General features: G+C 47.4%; 1 protein-coding gene across 1 annotated transcript in view; it reads left to right on the plus strand.

Annotated features, from left to right (window-relative positions):
* The window catches only part of sash1a (SAM and SH3 domain containing 1a), a 131594-nt gene extending 121427 nt beyond the window's left edge, over positions 1-10167 (plus strand). Inside the window, 3 exon segments of the mRNA XM_078405532.1 lie at positions 579-1675; positions 3027-3158; positions 6376-10167. Of these exon segments, the coding sequence (XP_078261658.1) occupies positions 579-1675; positions 3027-3158; positions 6376-6447 (1301 nt within the window). The 3' untranslated portion in view covers positions 6448-10167.
* The last annotated feature ends 8021 nt before the right edge of the window (positions 10168-18188 follow it).

An 18188-nucleotide genomic window follows, 5' to 3' on the forward strand; every position in this document is an offset into this window, starting at 1 on the left:
TGTGTGGATGTACCATCTGCAGACGGCTTGATTGTAATCATATGTCTTTTCGCTGACGGGATAGCATGCAATGAAAAGCCTTTCACTGTAGCTGTACACGTGACAATAATAAACTAAACTGAAGGCATGTTGGTATTACATCAACACAGAAGCAGGATATTGGGTCAAAGCCGGCATCTGGGAAACGATGCCAACAGACCAATTCCCGACATTCCTGTTCCCTTGTTACTCCACAAACACTGCACCTATTCTCTCTCACATACCCATCAGTGCTTTGATGCTTTTTGCCATTTTTGATGCTAGGTGTGATTTATAAAAGACATTTAACTTACCAACACATCTTTGAGATGGGGTAAAAACACCAGGAATAAACTCGCGCAGTTGCAGGGAGAACGTGCAACTCCACACCAACTGCACCCGAGGTCAGGATTGAACCTGGGTCGCTGGAGCTGTGAGGCTGCAGCACTAACCGCTGCACGACTGTGCGGCCTTTTATTCCCCTTGACCATTGGGTAAATTTGTTTCTACTGCAGGTGGTTGTATTTGCACAATGGCGAATAACGTTCTCTTGTCTTTAGGCAAAAACAGGAAGTCCTGGCCATTAGTGACGGCAGGGTTGGCAAATCTCGAGTTGACGTTCAAATGTCCACCATCAGAGTACCTGGCGATTCAACCCTCAAACTGTTTTGAGAACCTACACTGTGGAAGGGAGGAGGAAAAGCACGCCGCAGGGTCTGACGGCCTGCCCAGTTCCCCCTGTGCACGGTTTAGTTGCACCTGGCGTTCGGTGCCTGTCAGACGGTGCCAGAGACTGCAGACCAGCGTTAGCTGTGAGGACCTGGCGTGTCTCCGCTCTGGTCAGAAGCAGTGGCAAAGGTCTCGCTCTTTCGCCGAGCTGTGCCGTGCTGCCCGTTCTCCATCGAAAGCTAATCCTGGCGCAGGAACGAGCGAAGGCCTGCCTCGGCAAGCCGAGCCCGGCACGGCGCCTGGAACCTCCGGCGAGGACATTCCGGGCCGCGGTGCAGTGTGGTTCTGCCGGCCAATTACAGTTACTGATGGTGCTCTAGGGGAAGCCCAAGGAGAACAGTCCCGCACTCCCGAACTCCAGACCGCACCGGCGGCGGACCCATGTAACCGTTTGGGAGAGAAGAACGAGCTCTCTCCGGCCGCAAAGTGTGACCAAGTGTTGCCCAGTCCAACAGTGGTCACACCACCTCAGCAAAGCCAGCCTCCTGCGGGTGATTATAGAGACGGGGTGGTGACCTGTAGATTGGCAAAAGATAAGGAAATTCGGACTGAAAATAAGGCACATCACCCTTCTCAGCCACCTCCCGTGCCTGCTAAGAAATGCAGGGACTATATGAGGAATGGAATACATGCTGTGCCTCATCTATTGAACAACTCCAATCCTTCCATCAGTAGCAGATATGGACTGGTGTCCAACTTGCAATGTCCCACCGCAGAGCCGGCCAGCTCGCTGTTGGTCACTCAGACCCCCTGTTTACCAGAAACTGCATTGCCAGACACCTCCTGCACACCACAGCTGAGGGTTAAGCTGTGTCCAGCCTCTGGAAGGAAGCCCCTCCGAATGAGAGAAGCAGAACTGGAAACATTAATAGAAAACAAGTTAGAATTGGAAGCAATTGATCTCACAGAGAAACCCTACTCTGATAAGGTATGATTGAAGTTGGTTATTGCCTTTGGGGATGCAAGTGTGCTGTAGTTAGTATTGAGGTTGTGATACTAAATTAAGGACACCTAGAACTGTAGACTCACCATAAGAATTGAAGCATGAATCTATTTTCTTATGTGAATGGGAGGGTCCCAATGTTCTTTTGAAGGCCTTGGGAAGATAGATCTGGGCTGAGTCTGATTTTCTGCACACCTTTGCCATACCTGCTGGAATCACCAACTTTGGTGGACCTTTAATCACAAATTGACCTTTATCTGAATGCGCTGTCCACTCTACCCCACTGTTGGTTTTCTGACACATCCCACTTTTATTTGATGCAAGATTCTGCTCCAGGGCCCCCTTTGTGTCTTTGAGTTCAGCTTCTGTTTCTTTGTGTCTCCATGGTGGATATTCTTCCTTTCTGCTGCTCCACATCATTGACTTCCCTCCTTCTCTACCCATAACTCTGAGAAGGAATGGACAACTTAAGAACAGCTGAGTATTGTGAATCAGGTGGTGAAGCTGGTGGTTGTAGATGCTTCACACGGATAATGTGTTGTATCTGTTGGTCCACAATGACTAACCCACTTGTGATTTGTCGTTGCTTCCCTGTGGGTTGTGACCTTGGCCCTGGTGCAAATCAAAGATAGACACAAAATGCTGGAGTAGCTCAGCGGGTCAGGCAACGTCTCTGGAGAAGGGGAATATGTGATGTTTCGGGTCGAGAACCTTCTTCAGATTGAGAGTTCAGGAACTGAAGAAGGGTCTCGACCCAAAACGTCACCTATTCCTTTTCTCCAGAGATTCTGCCTGACCTGCTGAGTTACTCCAGCATTTTGAGATAATCTTCGGTGTAAACCAGCATCTGAAGTTCCTTCCTACACCTAGTGCAACCACACTGTTCCAACATCCGGGGCACTGCCAGTACAACCTTGCACACCCAAAAGGACCCAATTGGCAATTTGAGAGTCAAAAATGCTTTGGAGTGAAGGGAGTGAAGGGAAAATCACTCTTGTGATAAGTTAGCTTTTTTAAAAATTGTGGATTTTTTTAACCAAAAAAGACACAAGTGTTGGGGTGACTCAGTGGGTCAGGCAGCATCTCTGGAGAACATGGTTTAAGCAACATTTCGGGTCTGAAGAATGGTGTCGACCGGAAATGTCGCCTATCTCTGTTCTCAATCCGTTCAATTACTCCAACACTTTGTGTCTTTATTTCAATCAAGTGAAGTTTTTGGTTTGACTACCCAGGAACAAGCTAACAAAAAGAAACAAAATAGTCAACCGGCTCAGTTTTAGTTTAAAACATGTTCTGGTCCTGACCTAAAATGACTGTGCTTTTTCTCACCTTTCAGCATGGTCGCTGTGGGATTCCGATGGCACTGATACAGAGATATTCAGAGGTCTTGCAGCACTCGGCAGAGCAGGTGGCCGTTGCTCTGGATCTTGTAAGAGTGTTGCAGCTTCGCAAGCAGCATCGAATGGCAGTGAGTATTGGAAGTAATAATCATAACCAATCAAACAAGTGTCGTAGAACATATTTGCACCTTTCACCTCACATGCCCACCTCACTCACTCTTATCCTCCTGCCTTCCCTTTAATCCTCTACCGTGTGCCACAAAACTACATTGTAATTGATCATTTTGGCCCAATATGCATAATCAAAATCATTGACTAAAAAACAACATATTTTCTTCCTTCTATCAACAAATTAAAAGCATAAGCCTGTTAAGATGTCCATTTATATGGAGGTAGCCATTACAGTTCAGATGCGGTGCATTTATTTTTCACAGAAGTTCACAACAGAAGCACTCAGTTAATATGTATGTAAATAAATGTGCCTTTAGACCTCAGAGATACAGCAGGGAAACAAGCCCACTGAGTCCACCCTGACCAGTGATCACTCCTTACACTAAAACCATCCTACGTACAAGGGATAATTTCACAATTTTTACTGAAGCCAATTAACCTACCAACTGTATGTCTTTGGAGTGTGGGAAGAAACCGGAGCACCCGGAGAAAACCCACGCACAGGGAGAACGTACAAATTCCGTACGGACGGTATCCGTAGTCAGGATCGAACCTGGGTCTCTGGCGCTGAAAGGCAGCAACTCTACCACTGCGCCTCTGAGCCGTTTCTGCTGTAAATGGTTTGAAAGTTCACTCTAGTTTCGTTTCCAAGGTGTTGTAGTTTGTGACCTATTAAAGAATAGTCAGACAACCAAAATCGTTTAACCTCTTTATTCTACTCACCCAGGTGGGAGAGAGCCTAGATACCGGAGCATTCAGAAACGCTCAGGAAGCTAGTGTAGTCTCTCTCCCCGAAAGCTTACATTTACACACCTTTTATACCCTAAATACATGTGCCAGTATTTTTCCATCGCTGCCTTATATGGCAAGTTTACAATGTCCTATAAATCTTTATGTGTCCTTCGGGACCTCCGTGTCCATCGTGACCTCATCTTTCTTGGGAACAAAGGGCAGTCCATATGGCAAGATGTTCTTCTTAACACTTCAAAGCTTTGAGGCCAGTTGCTGATATCAGAAGATGGATCAGCCATAAACCGCACTTCCATGCTGACAACAGGATGCCCCAGGAATAATCCGAGCTGGAGCTTTTACACTCCTGCAATAAAACCCACATAGCTGCATTCGTAATGTTAGCCCTTACAAAGGTATGATGGAATATGTAAAGAAACTCAATCTCACAGATAGAGGAGACTCATCTTGGTGTCCTCCATTGAGATGGTGGTTTGCGATTGCAGGATAGGAAAGTTTGCTGAGAACCTACTGTGGAGACTGAGTGCTCACAGTTAACCTATGGGGTCAAAATATCACTGAGACAGCTGGAAGCAACCAGAAAAAGCAAAGGGGCAACTTGATAGATGGCATTACTGGGAATAGTCTGGGATTGCCTTGATTGGTGTGAAGTGGCAGTATCGGTTTATTGGTACCATTTTCATCTCTCACAATAAAGGCCATCGGGTCATATCTTACTTCAGAGTCCGTTACACACAATCTAGACTGACTCTCCAACGCAATATCCACCCCAACCCCGGGCACTTTCCCCTGCAACCGCACGAGATGCAACACCTGTCCCTTTACCTCCCCCCTCTACTCCATCCAAGGACCCAAACAGTCTTTACAGGTGAGACAAAGGTTCACCTGCACCTCCTCCAACCTCATCTATTGCATCCGCTGCTCTAGATGTCAACTTATTTACATCGGCGAAACCAAGCGCAGGCTCGGCGATCGCTTCGCTGAACACCTGCGCTCGGTCCGCATTAACCAAACTGATCTACCGGTGGCCGAGCACTTCAACTCCCCCTCCCATTCCCAGTCTGACCTTTCTGTCATTGGCCTCCTCCAGTGCCATAGTGAGGCCCACCGGAAATTGGAGGAACAGCACCTCATATTTCGCCTGGGCAGTTTGCAGCCCAGTGGTATGAACATCGACTTCTCCAACTTTAGATAGTTCCTCTGTCCCTCCCTTCCCCTCCTCCTTCCCAGATCTCCCTCTATCTTCCTGTCTCCACCTATACCCTTCCTTTGTCCCGCCCCCCTGACATCAGTTTGAAGAAGGGTCTCGACCCGAAACGTCACCCATTCCTTCTCTCCCGAGATGCTGCCTGACCTGCTGAGTTACTCCAGCATTTTGTGAATAAATCAATCTGAAATATTGTTGTCTGAGTGATGTTTAGTTGAAAGATACTGCATGGAAGCGGACTCATCGGCCCACCGATTCCACGCTGACCATATATCACCCATTCGCAAAGATAGACACATTAATGCTGGACTAACTCAGCGGGTCAAGCAGCATCCCTGAATAACACGCATAGGCGACGTTTTGGGTCGCAACCATTCTTCAGACTGATTATCGAGGGGCAGGAAAGAAAGCTGGGAGAGTGGAGGGGCAGGAAACACAGGCAAGGAAGTTACTTCAGCTTTTTGTGTCTATCTTCAGTTTAAACCAGCATCCGCAGTTCCATCCTACACGAGGAAGTTATTTGATAGGCACCCCTCATTCACACTAGTTCTATGTTATCCAACTTTCTCAAAGGAAGACCCTCTATGTTGCATGTATAGGATTTCGTGCGATGAAGAGTCAGATCAAGCTGCACAATATCTCGCCCGAAGCCAACATAATTATAGCGGATTGCTATTATTGTACTGCAGTGCTGGCAGCCATGATTTCCCAATTATAACAATGGCTCAGTTTCAGAAGTGCTCCATTTACAACAAATGAACCCCAAGTCCTTGTTGTGAGACTGGCAAGTTTAAGAGATCATTAATTTTGTTTTAAAACTTTGGGCATCATAAATTCCATTGGCTGAGGTAAAAGCTCTGCAGAAGATTTAATTGATCAAAAAGCAGTAAGTCGCAATTGTTTTGACAGGAGACATTTCCAAAGAAATGACTTGCAAAGTAAATTTCCAATGGCGGGAAGATGTGTGCTGGGATTGTCGATGATGTATGTAGTTGTTTGATTTTCCATTTGTTTCTAAAGAAAATAATTAAATTGTTATAATGAGAACAAATTGCATCTATCTATCTCCTGTCCTACACTCTTCCCTCTCCTGGACTCTAAAGGGAAATGAACAAATCATTAAATAAACTCATAGTTAATTAGACTGTACATGTTCTTGCTGGGCTAAGTCAGCCGTCAAAAATCGCAACTTTTCTTTCTGTTCACGTGACATTTAGATTCCAAGTTCCTTCGACAAGATGAGCAGAAAGTCGACAGTCGTAGAAACGACCAAGTCTTTGCGGAGCTGATCTTCATAGGACCGGCATGTATATCATCACATCATCAGCATCTGATGCAGTACTCCGAGGCATTAGTTTGAAACCTGAGGGAAGTAAGGTGGGCAGGTGTGAACAAAGATGGACACCAGGTGTCTTCCATTCCTTTGACTCTCCACCAGTGACAGGTTCTTGAACGTGTGAAAAGGGTGACGTAAGAAGCAGGGTGGAGTTGAAATAACCATCGTCAAGTTGCCTAGGGTAAGAGTGGGGTGACGGTGAGAAGCTCTCCTGCCTCTTCGATAGGGAGGGCTTCCATGGAGATCATTGTCAGTGTTTTTTCCTCTCAACCATCATTCATGTGCACACTGCAAAATCAACCAGCGATGTATTAAATGATCACCGAACATTTGTGGGTACAGCACATCCATAGAACTGTTGATCGAGTCCATTGTCAATGTGTGGACAGCCCTCTCGCCTCCCATCGTAGGCTCATACTCACAGTGTATAAAGATCCTTCCAACTACTCGCTTGTGGTTCCTTCTTAGAGTGTGAATGTTCTCAGTGTCCATTCTGGGCCACCATCATATTGAAGATCCTTCTCGCTATTCATTCTAAGACTACACTCATTGCAGCTTGATTCCATTAACTCCTCAGGCAATTATCCAATACTATTCGCTTTTCCACTCTTGACAAATAACGCATCATTGTGACCTGAAGTGAAAATGTGCCATGACTCCAATACCTAAAACACATCCCTGTATTATTTTATTGTGCTAGCAAATTAGCGGGAGATCTTGGTGACTTTGGACTTGTCTGAATTATGTTGCATCTCTCTGCCATGTGTCACTTGTTATCCGTGAAACAGAAATCCTCTAAAGTGGAAATGGAATTGGGATTTGTATATACAAGACCGAGGCATCAGGCATACAAGACGTTGAGCTCATCAGGTGTCATTTGTAAGTTATTAAATTGGAACTCCCATTTTACAACTCACAGTATTCCTCCAAGATTCCAGGAATCATGCACTGCCCTTGTTCCTGGGCCCCAAAGAAGGAATTTACTTCTTGACTTCAGCTCCAAGATCCTGGCAAGTTGAGTTAGCCTCATGAAGGTGTAACGAACTAGAGTTCTCATTGGGTTATGCAAGGAATTCCCTCAATTGAATTACTTGCTCAGAACATGATGGAAAACATTGGATGCTCCATTGATTAAAGTCTTCTTTAGTCACTGCATGTTCCACCAGAAATGTATTCTGCCCCAGATCCCATAAATTCCATTCCTTCCCTTTCCCACTCAAGTCTACAGTGTTCCCCAGTCCATCCAGAATTCCGGATCCTAAGTATTTAAAGTAGCAAAGTAACCCTCATGCCAGTTCTTGGACTTCTGTACAACTAACTCTGGTTCTTTCATCAAAAAAGTGTAGATGCTGGAAACAGGAAATTAAAGTGGAGAATGCTGGAAACACTCAGTGAGCCAGGCAGCATCTGTGGAGAGAGAAACTGAGTCAATGTGTCAGATTGACAAATCTGTTCAGATGGAGGGTCTCTGAGTGAATCTCAAACTCTCTTTTCTGACCTTAAACATGCAGTGCCCTCCATAATGTTTGGGACCCATCATTTATTTATTTGCCTCTGAACTCCACAATTTGGGATTTGCAATAGAAAAAATCACGTGTGGTTAAAGTGCACATTGTCAGATTTTAATTAAGGCCATTTTTATACATTTTGGTTTCATGTAGAAATTACATAGTGCCCTCATTTCAGGGCACCATAATGTTTGGGACACAGCAATGTCATGTAAATGAAAGTAGTCATGTTTCGTATTTTGTTGCATATCCTTTGCTTGCAATGACTGCTTGAAGTCTGCGATTCATGGACATCACCAGTTGCTGGGTGTCTTCTCTGGTGATGCTCTGCCAGGCCTGTATTGCAGCCATCTTTAGCTTATGCTTGTATTGTGGGCTAGTCCCCTTCAGTTTTCTCTTCAGCATATAAAAGGCATGCTCAATTGAGTTTGGATCGGGTGATTGATGTGGCCACTCAAGAATTGACCAGGCCACTCAAGAATTGACCATTTTTTTAGCTTTGAAAAACTCCTTTGTTGCTTTAGCAGTATGTTTGGGATAATTGTCTTGCTGTAGAATGAACTGCCAGCCAATGAGTTTGGGAGCATTTGTTTGAACTTGAGCAGATAGGACGTGTCTATATACTTCAGAATTAATTATGCTACTGCCATCAGCAGTTGTATCATCAATAAAGATATGTGAGCCAGTACCTTCAGCAGCCATACATGTCCAGGCCATAACACCCCCACCACCATCACAGATGAGGCAGTATGCTTTGGATCTTGGGCAGTTCCTTCCCTCCTCCATACTTTACACTTGCCATCACTCTGATATAAGTTAATCTTCATCTCATCTGTCCACAAGACCTTTTTCCAGAACTGGTTGTTCTTTTAAGTACTTCTTGGCAAACTGTAACCTGGCCATCCTATTTTTGCGGCTAACCAGTGGTTTGCATCTTGCAGTGTATCCTCTGTATTTCTGTTCATGAAGTTTTCTGCGGACAGTGGTCATTGGCAAATCCACACCTGACTCCTGAAGAGTGTTTCTGATCTGTCGGACAGGTGTTTGAGGATTTTTCTTTATTCTAGAGAGAATTATTCTGTCATCAGCTGTGGAGGTCTTCCTTGGCCTGCCAGTCCCTTTGCGATTAGTAAGCTCACCAATGCTCTCTTTCTCCTTAATGATGTTCCAAACAGTTGATTTTGGTAAGCCTAAGGTTTGGCTGATGTCTCTAACAGTTTTATTCTTGTTTCTCAGTCTCATAATGGCTTCCTTGACTTTCATTGGCACAATTTTGGTCCTCGTGTTGATAAACAGCAATAAAAGTTTCCAAAGATGATGGAAAGACTGGAGGAAAGACTATGTGCTGAGAGCTCTCTTATACCTGCATTAAGGAGGCAATTAAACGCACCTGAGCAATTACAAACACCTGTGATTCCATGTGTCCCAAACATTATGGTGCCCTGAAATGGGGGGGACTATGTATAAACACAGCTGTAATTTCTACATGGTGAAACCAAAATGTATAAAAATGGCCTTCAATAAAATCTGAGAATGTGAACTTTACCCACATATGATTTTTTTCTATTACAGATCTCAAATTGTGGAGTATGGAGGCAAATAAATAAATGATGGGTCTTTGTCTCAAACATTAAGCTTATTTTTGATGAAGGGTCTTTGATCCAAAACATCAATTGTTTCTCCCTCCACTTTTACTATGCGACTCGCTGAATGTTTCTCGTCATTTTCTGTTTTTGTTTCTGGATACTCAATAATCCCTTCTAATTTCCATCGCTTGGCTTTTTAATATTACAAGCTGTTTTGTGATATTTGCAGCTTCATTTTGTATAATCTTCTAATTCTCCATCGGGGTTTGATGCTACTTAGAACTGGGTCAGATTATCGAGACGCACTCTGGTCAGCGTCCGAGTCTCATGTTAAATGTTGCCAGCAAAATTAAAATACTGAAAAGCAGCACAAAATTAAACTGATGCACTTTTTGTATTTGAGAATATTTAAGTAACTTATTGTATGTTTCTTTTCCTTAACAATGTAACTATAACATCCCAGTAGCAAAATCTTGTAAAATGTAGTCTATCAGAAGTTGTACCTTATGTAACTTGAGGGTATGTATTGTATGTGTAAATATTCTTAACTTGTTTCATTTAGCAGAATAAAGTAACAGTTGGGCAAAACTGCAAATTTTCTTAATAACTCCCATTTGAGGTCAAATCGAACAATGTTGTAAATATTTTTGTTTACAAGGTTCGATTAACATGGTCACAGACATGCAATGGTGCTTCACAAATGTGTTATTAAAGTGAATTTGAGCTGCTCAGGGAGAAATTATGGTGGAATGTTTGGTCAGAGAGGTAAGTTTTAATGACTATCTTGAAGGAGAGACATGAGAACTAGATTTGGGCCATTGTGCCTTTGTCTCAGCACCACTTTCTCGCACTAACCCTATATTCCTGATTAAGTCAAGTCGTCAAGTCAAGTTTATTTGTAATCGTCGAAATTTTATCAAATATCTGTCTTTGATGCTGAGCTGCCACAGTCCTCTTGTTACCCAGAGTTCCAAGGAACCACTGCCCTCTGAATGACAGAATGTTCTCCTCATCTCTGCACTCGATGACTAAGCTCTTACTTTTGAGGGTTTAACCCCCGATTTTAGAACATGCAAATATAATCATAGCATTTAAGAGACTTTTGGGATAGGTGCATGAATATGGAGGGATGTGGATGATGTACAGGTAGATAAGAATTGGTCTTGGCATCATATTCGACATAGACATTGAGGGTGAAGGGTCTGTTCCTGTGCTGTACTGTCCTAAAAACAGGAGCAGAAAGAGACCACCAGTCCTGCTCAATGTGATCATGGCTGATCTTTGCTGGTATCTACTCCTGTAAGATATAGGAGCAGAATTAGGCAATTCGGCCCATTGAGTCAGCTCTGCAATTCGATCATGGCTGATCTATTATCCCTCTCAATCCCATTCTCCTGCCTTTGCCCGGTAACCCTGTAACCTTTGACCCCCTAACTAATTGAAAACCAACCAATCTCCACTATAAAAAATACCCAAAGACTTGGCTTCCACAGCCATCTGTGGCAATGAAGAACGATGCTTTGGGAGTGCATTATCCAACAAAATGTGATACGAACACAATCTATAACTTAGTCACAAAGGTGTTTTTGAAGAATTATCCTAGAAGGGTTTATGGAAGGAATTTAAGAGTTGAGAGCAATGGGATTTTGAGATAATTAAGAAATAAGAATTTGAGAAGAACAAAAGTCAGAGGATTATAGACTTGTAGCAAAGTAGATGGACGGAATCAGCAGACTCTGAAGAGATTTGAAAACAAGGGTGGAGGACGGAAGAAATGGACTTGGGACAATGGTAGACTGAGGAGATCAGTCAGAATGCACAAAGGCATGGATCAAGATTTCAGTTGCAGGTGATCTGAGGTGGAATGGCCATACGACAGAGGTGGAAACTGCTGGTCTTGGTAATGGCATCCATATATGCGGCAAAATGGTTCTCGGGGATAAATGTGACACCAATTGTCATTTGTGAGCGGAGCACCAAGGCACATTCCTTGTATGTGTACATATTTGGCCATTAAACTTATTCATTCATTCATTCATTCAATGCATCAAACACCTGTCAGGGAGAGGAATGGAGAAAACAGAGTCTAGGATCCTGAGTAAAGTAGTCTTCCCAATGTCTAACAAAGAATTCTCACCCATGGTTCTTTTTGATGGACAATGGAGATGCTGGTGGAATGGAACTGGATATGATCAGCACCATTTTCCACTTGAACACCATGTTGCTGCAGGGAGATAAGAAATGTTTGAGTAGTGGTGCTTGTGCTTGAAGTCAATAAAAGTCATGGCATGACAAAAGAGGCCAGAGCACTTGATTCTTTTAGTTTTAGTTTTAAAGATACAGCATGGAAACAGGCCCTTAAGAACACCGAATCCGCTCTGACCAAGGATCATACACTAATTCTATCCTACACACTAGAACCAATTAACCTACAAACCTGCATGTCATTGGAACGTGGATGGAAACCGGAGCACCTGGAGAAAACCCACGTGGTCACAGGGAGAACATGCAAACTCTTCAGCACCCATAGTCAAGATCGAATCCGGGTCTCTGGTGCTATAAGGCTGCAATTCTACTGTGCAGTTACAAATTTGGGAGCAACAACACATTCAAAGAATTTAGATGGACAAGTAATTTTCGAGAACAAAGTGGCTAATTACATTTGAGGAGAGGTAATGGCAACAGATTTGAGGGAGTGAGTGAACACATGCAGGATATTAATTACCACTGAAGACAGGAAGGGAACATGGAAGACAGGACCGAAGATGCTGGAATCTGGAACAGAAAATTCCTGCTGGAAGAATTCAGTGGGTCGAGCAGCATATGGGGAGGCTGATACAGTCTGAAGAAGGGTCACGACCCAAAACGTTGCCTGTTCCTTTTCTCCAGAGATGCTGCATAACCCACTGAGTTATTCCAGCATTATGTATCTATCTTCAGTGTAAATTGCCTTCCTACATAACATATCCTAGTTCCGTCCTACATAGTCAAAAATTGAGATTGGGACTGGGTTAGGATGCAGATATCTAGAAGGCTTGCAAGTTGGAGGGAATTGTAAGGGTAGAGAAGCAAGGTTAAAAGGATGCTAATTGTTTAAAGTTAAGGTGATGTTGAACTATGAAGCAACGTCAGTCAGCACACCAAGCATTCGGATGATAGGTGAACGAATGCACGGAGACTTCCACTGGGACCTCTCCCGCTGCCAGACACCCAGCTGCAAGGGTGCAGTGGGGAGGCGAGGCGAGTTGAAGGATCCGGAGCAACAAGAGGGCACTGTCCGCGGAAGGCGCTGCCGAGTGCCCGAAGCTGCAGAGGTCGCTGTGGGTGGAAACACTGCTCGGCTGTGGTGAGGGATCCGAGGCTGCAGGGGGCGCAGCGGGAGGAAAACCTGCCGATGCGGGGTGCCACTGCAGGGGGCGCTGCCGGTGGAAGTCCTGCTAATGTGTGTGTATCTATAGAAATATGTGTATACATGTATAAATACACACACTGAACTTTTTTCTCATTTATTATATTGTTGACTAGTGTACTACATGTTCTGTTTTGCTGCTGCAAGTAAGGATTTAATTGTTCTATCTGAGACATATGCCAATAAAATGAGGAAATTGTAGCGACCATAGAGAATGGTCCAGGTCGTCGAACCCTCGGATTGGCCAGCGAGTTCACGTGGGAACGCGACCATGGGGATTGGTCCAGGGAACGACATCGCTGATTGGCCAGCGATGTCATGTGCGCGTTTGGCGCCCGTTTTAGTCAGTTCGGCGAAGTCTTCAAGGAAGACAGTAAGTTTGTATTGGTTGTCCTGTACCTTGTTGTTTAACTCTGTATTCGTGTATTGCGGCTGCAATAAACTTCGTCTACAACCAACAAGTTTCGGACTCGCCATATTGGTGACCCCAACGTGATCTGGACGATCACCGACTGAGCAGGAACCCGACGCCTCGTTGACGATGGCTGAGCAGGGCACACCGGAGTCAAGCGCGGCAGGCGTTCATCTTCCGTTATTTTGGACGTACGCACCGCAAGCTTGGTTTATCCACGCCGAGGCTCAATTCCATATAAAGAAGGTGTCGGACGAGTCCACGAAGTACTTCTACCTCGTCAGCGCGCTATCGCCGGACACAACCAAGCGCGTGATGCGGTTCATCTGAAATTCACCTGCGGAAGACAAATACGAGGCCATGAAGAAGGTATTACTACGAACCTTCGGGTTGAATAAGCATGGTGGTGCGGCAAAACTTCTGCACCTACCGGATCTTGGAGACCAACTGCCTTCCGTCCTCATGGCCGAAATGATGATGCTAGCCGGTGAGCATACGGATTGCCCGATGTTTGAACAGGCATTCCGCGAGAAACTTCCCGAGGATGTCCGACTGCTGCTTACGGATTGTTCTTTTAAGGACCCCGAAGCATATGCAGCGAAAGCGGACGCGCTCATAGCGGCAAAAAACAAGGCAAGTGGTTCAATCAACAAAGTCTCGACATCGGTGGCCACGCCACAGCGACGGCAAGATGGCGCCACGTCTCCCGCCAATTCTCCGAAAGCCCGCCAAAAAGATCCGCACAAGCGCGGCTGGTGCTATTATCACCTACGATGGGGTAACGAATCCCGCAACTGTCGTTTGCCTTGTACCTTCGCGGGAAATGCCTCGGCCGATCGTACATAGGGGCAGTTACGATTGGCCAGAACCGGCGCCTCTATGTCCATGATCGATTCACGGACACAGAATTTTTGGTAGACACGGGAGCCATCGTCAGCATAGTGCCGCCGACCGACCTCGAAACCAGATCGGGTAAGACAGGTCCCACCCTCATCGCGGTTAATGGCAGCCCAATTCGCACTTTCGGTACACGGAAGATGTCCCTTGTGTTAGGCCTCCGCACGTACGAATGGCCATTCATCATAGCCGACGTCAAACAAGCGATCCTGGGCGCAGATTTTCTCTGGGCTTTTTCACTGGTTCCTGATGTCCGCGGTAACGACCTCCGACCCTCTGCCGAAGATGAGCACGTCTCTCCGACAATCGCCTCCTCGCCCAGCCCTACTGTCCAGGCCGTCGTCGCAGCCCCCGACTCGTATGCTGCGATTCTGGCAGAGTTCCCAGAGCTGCTCGTCCAACGTTTTGACGCACCTTCGGCTAAGCACGGTGTGGTCCATCACATCCGCACCGAAGGCCCTCCCGTTTTCGCTCGGGCCAGGAGACTACCGCCAGACAAACTGGTGGTGGCAAGGGCGGAGTTCAGGAAGATGGAGGAAATGGGAATTGTCCGTCAGTCTGACAGCCCGTGGGCCTCGCCGTTACACATGGTCTCCAAGGCATCTGGGGGGTGGAGGCCATGTGGCGATTATCGGCGTCTCAATGCTGTCACCACGGCTGATCGCTACCCCATACCGCACCTACAGGACTTTTCATCTGGGCTGGAAGGAGCGGTGGTGTTTTCCAAAATCGATTTGGTGCGAGGATACCATCAGATTCCGGTGCGACCGGAGGACATACAAAAAACTGCAACTATTACTCCGTTCGGGTTGTTTGAATGGTTGCGTATGCCTTTCGGTTTAAAGAACGCGGCACAGGCTTTCCAGCGACTGATGGACCGCGTGGGCCGGGGTTTACCCTTTTTGTTTATTTATTTAGACGACATCCTGGTAGCCAGCCCCTCAGTGCAGGAACACCAGGCCCATTTGCGGACCGTGTTCCAGCGGCTCCAAGACCACGGGCTCATTATCCAACCCTCCAAATGTCAATTCGGCCTGCCTGCCCTCGATTTTCTAGGGCACAGAATTACTCCTGCCGGCGCCGCCCCTTTGCCCGAGAAGGTGGAAGCTATCCGGGCTTTTCCCAGGCCCACCACAGTAAAAGGGCTGCAGGAGTTCGTAGGCATGGTTAATTTCTACCATAGATTCGTTCCGGCAGCGGCGCGAGTCCTGCGCCCGCTTTTCCAATGCCTTGCAGGGAATCCGGTAGAGTTGTTGTGGTCCCCGGCCGCAGAGTCGGCTTTTACGGCAGCTAAGGCAGCCTTGGCAGACGCCACCATGTTGGTCCATCCGAGCCCCTCCGCCCCCACGGCCCTGACGGTTGACGCCTCTGACGTGGCGGTGGGTGGGGTTCTGGAGCAGCAGGTCGGTGGCCGTTGGCAGCCTTTAGCGTTTTTCAGCCGGCAACTAAATTCGGCCGAGCTGAAATATAGCGCATTTGACCGAGAGCTTCTGGCTCTCTATTTAGCTGTCCGTCATTTCAGGTATTTCCTCGAGGGCCGCCCATTTGTGGCATTTACGGACCACAAGCCATTAACATTTGCTTTTTTGAAATTGTCTGACCCATGGTCGGCCCGCCAGCAGCGGCACCTGACTGCTATCTCCGAATTTACCACAGATGTCCGTCATATCGCGGGTAAGCTTAATGCCGTTGCTGACGCCCTGTCTAGACCTGCTTTTCCCCCTATTTCGGCGGTGGACTGCGAAGTGGATCCCCAGGAGCTCGCGGAGGCACAGCTCCTAGCGGATACCGTTTCGGCTTACCAGTCCACCACTTCGGGATTGAAGTTGGCCCAGGTAGCTTGTGGGTCGGAGGGCACGAAAGTCTGGTGCGATGTTTCTCTTCCTCGTCCCAGGCCGGTAGTACCGCCCTCCCTTCAGCGCCGGGTTTTCGATGCCATTCATGGGCTGGCGCACCCGTCCATCCGCTCCACCTCTGCCTTGGTAGCAGCGAGGTTTGTCTGGCATGGCCTGCGGAAACAGGTAGCGGGGTGGGCACGTTCCTGCGTGCCCTGTCAGACCGCTAAAGTCCAGCGCCACGTCCAGCCCCCCGTACAGGATTTCGGGGTCCCGGCTTTTCGTTTTTTCCACATCCACGTGGATTTGGTCGGGCCTTTGCCTTCCTCCCGGGGCTACACCCACCTCCTCACGGTGGTGGATCGGTTCACCCGGTGGCCAGAGGCTTTCCCATTGTTTGATATCTCGTCAGCGTCTTGTGCTAGGACTTTGGCCCTTCATTGGGTAGCTCGTTTCGGGGTCCCGGCAGTTATTACAACTGACAGAGGGCCACAGTTCACTTCGTCCCTCTGGGCCGCGCTGGCGGAACTGTACGGGTCCAAGTTACAACCCACAACTGCATATCACCCCCAGGCAAATGGACTCGTAGAAAGGTTCCACCGCCAACTTAAGGCGTCCCTCAGTGCAAGGCTTGAAGGCCCGGACTGGGTAGACCAACTCCCTTGGGTTCTTTTGGGCATCCGGACTGCTCCTAAGCCAGATCTCGGTGCGTCGTCCGCAGAGCTAGTATATGGCTCGACACTTCGAGTACCCGGAGATCTGTTTCCGGACCCTTCAGCCCTGCTCCCTACAGTCCCATCAGCGTTAGCATCCCTCCGGGAACGGGTGGGCTCCCTGGCTCCAGTGCCGACTTCACGTCATGGGTGTCCCATGGTACATGAACCGTCTTCCCTGAAGGACTGTGAGTTTGTTTTTCTGCGTAAAGATGCCCATCGCGCCCCGTTGCAGAGGGTCTATCAAGGGCCGTTCCGGGTTTTACGTAAGGGAACGGCTACTTTCACCTTAGACATGGGCGGCAAGAGTGAACTCGTCTCGGTGTCCCGGCTCAAACCTGCCCATTTGGACCCGGATCAACCAGTCCTGGTCGGTCAAACCCCTAGGAGAGGCCGACCTCCGTTAGTTCCGCCCAGTCCAGAAACCCCCGTTCCGACAGTTCCTCCAGGACCCCCCGTTTTGGCAGTTCCTCCAGGACCCCCCGTGCCGGTAGTTCCTCCAGAACCTCTCGTTCCGGCTGTTCCACCAAGTCCGGAACCTCCGGCTCCTGTGGTTCAGGCTGTCCCTCTCCGTACTCGTTATGGTCGCGAAATCCGGCTCCCAGCTAGGTTCCGCACCTCGGGTTCTGGGGGGGGTCATGTAGCGACCATAGAGAATGGTCCAGGTCGTCGAACCCTCGGATTGGCCAGCGAGGTCACGTGGGAACGCGACCATGGGGATTGGTCCAGGGAACGACATCGCTGATTGGCCAGCGATGTCATGTGCGCGTTTGGCGCCCGTTTTAGTCAGTTCGGCGAAGTCTTCAAGGAAGACAGTAAGTTTGTATTGGTTGTCCTGTACCTTGTTGTTTAACTCTGTATTCGTGTATTGCGGCTGCAATAAACTTCGTCTACATCCAACAAGTTTCGGACTCGCCATAAAATATTAGATTTTATTGCCTTACATCACAGTGAGGAGTGTGGAATCCCCTGTGGTAGGTGTTTATGTTAACTTTTATGTAGTTGTGTGTCTTGTTGCTTTTTTTTTAGTATGGCTGTGTGGTAATACGAAAATATCACTGTACCTCAATTGGTATACGTGACAATAAAAGGCCTTTGAAAAAAACCTCTTGACTATTGATTCTTGACGTGCGGTGATACAGCAGGGGTTGTAGGGGGCGCAGCGGGCGGAGGTCCAGCCCGGAGCCGGAACGTTAAGGTGCGGTGCAGCAGGGGGCGATGTGAGCGGAGGTCTGGTTGAGGTGCGGTGCTACAGCCGGCACAGCAGGGGGCGATGTGAGCGGAGGTCTGGTTGAGGTGCGGTGCTACAGCCGGCACTGCAGGGGGCGTTGTGA

Source organism: Rhinoraja longicauda, chromosome 9 (genome assembly GCF_053455715.1).
Source record: "Rhinoraja longicauda isolate Sanriku21f chromosome 9, sRhiLon1.1, whole genome shotgun sequence".
Taxonomy (NCBI): Eukaryota; Metazoa; Chordata; class Chondrichthyes; order Rajiformes; family Arhynchobatidae; genus Rhinoraja; species Rhinoraja longicauda.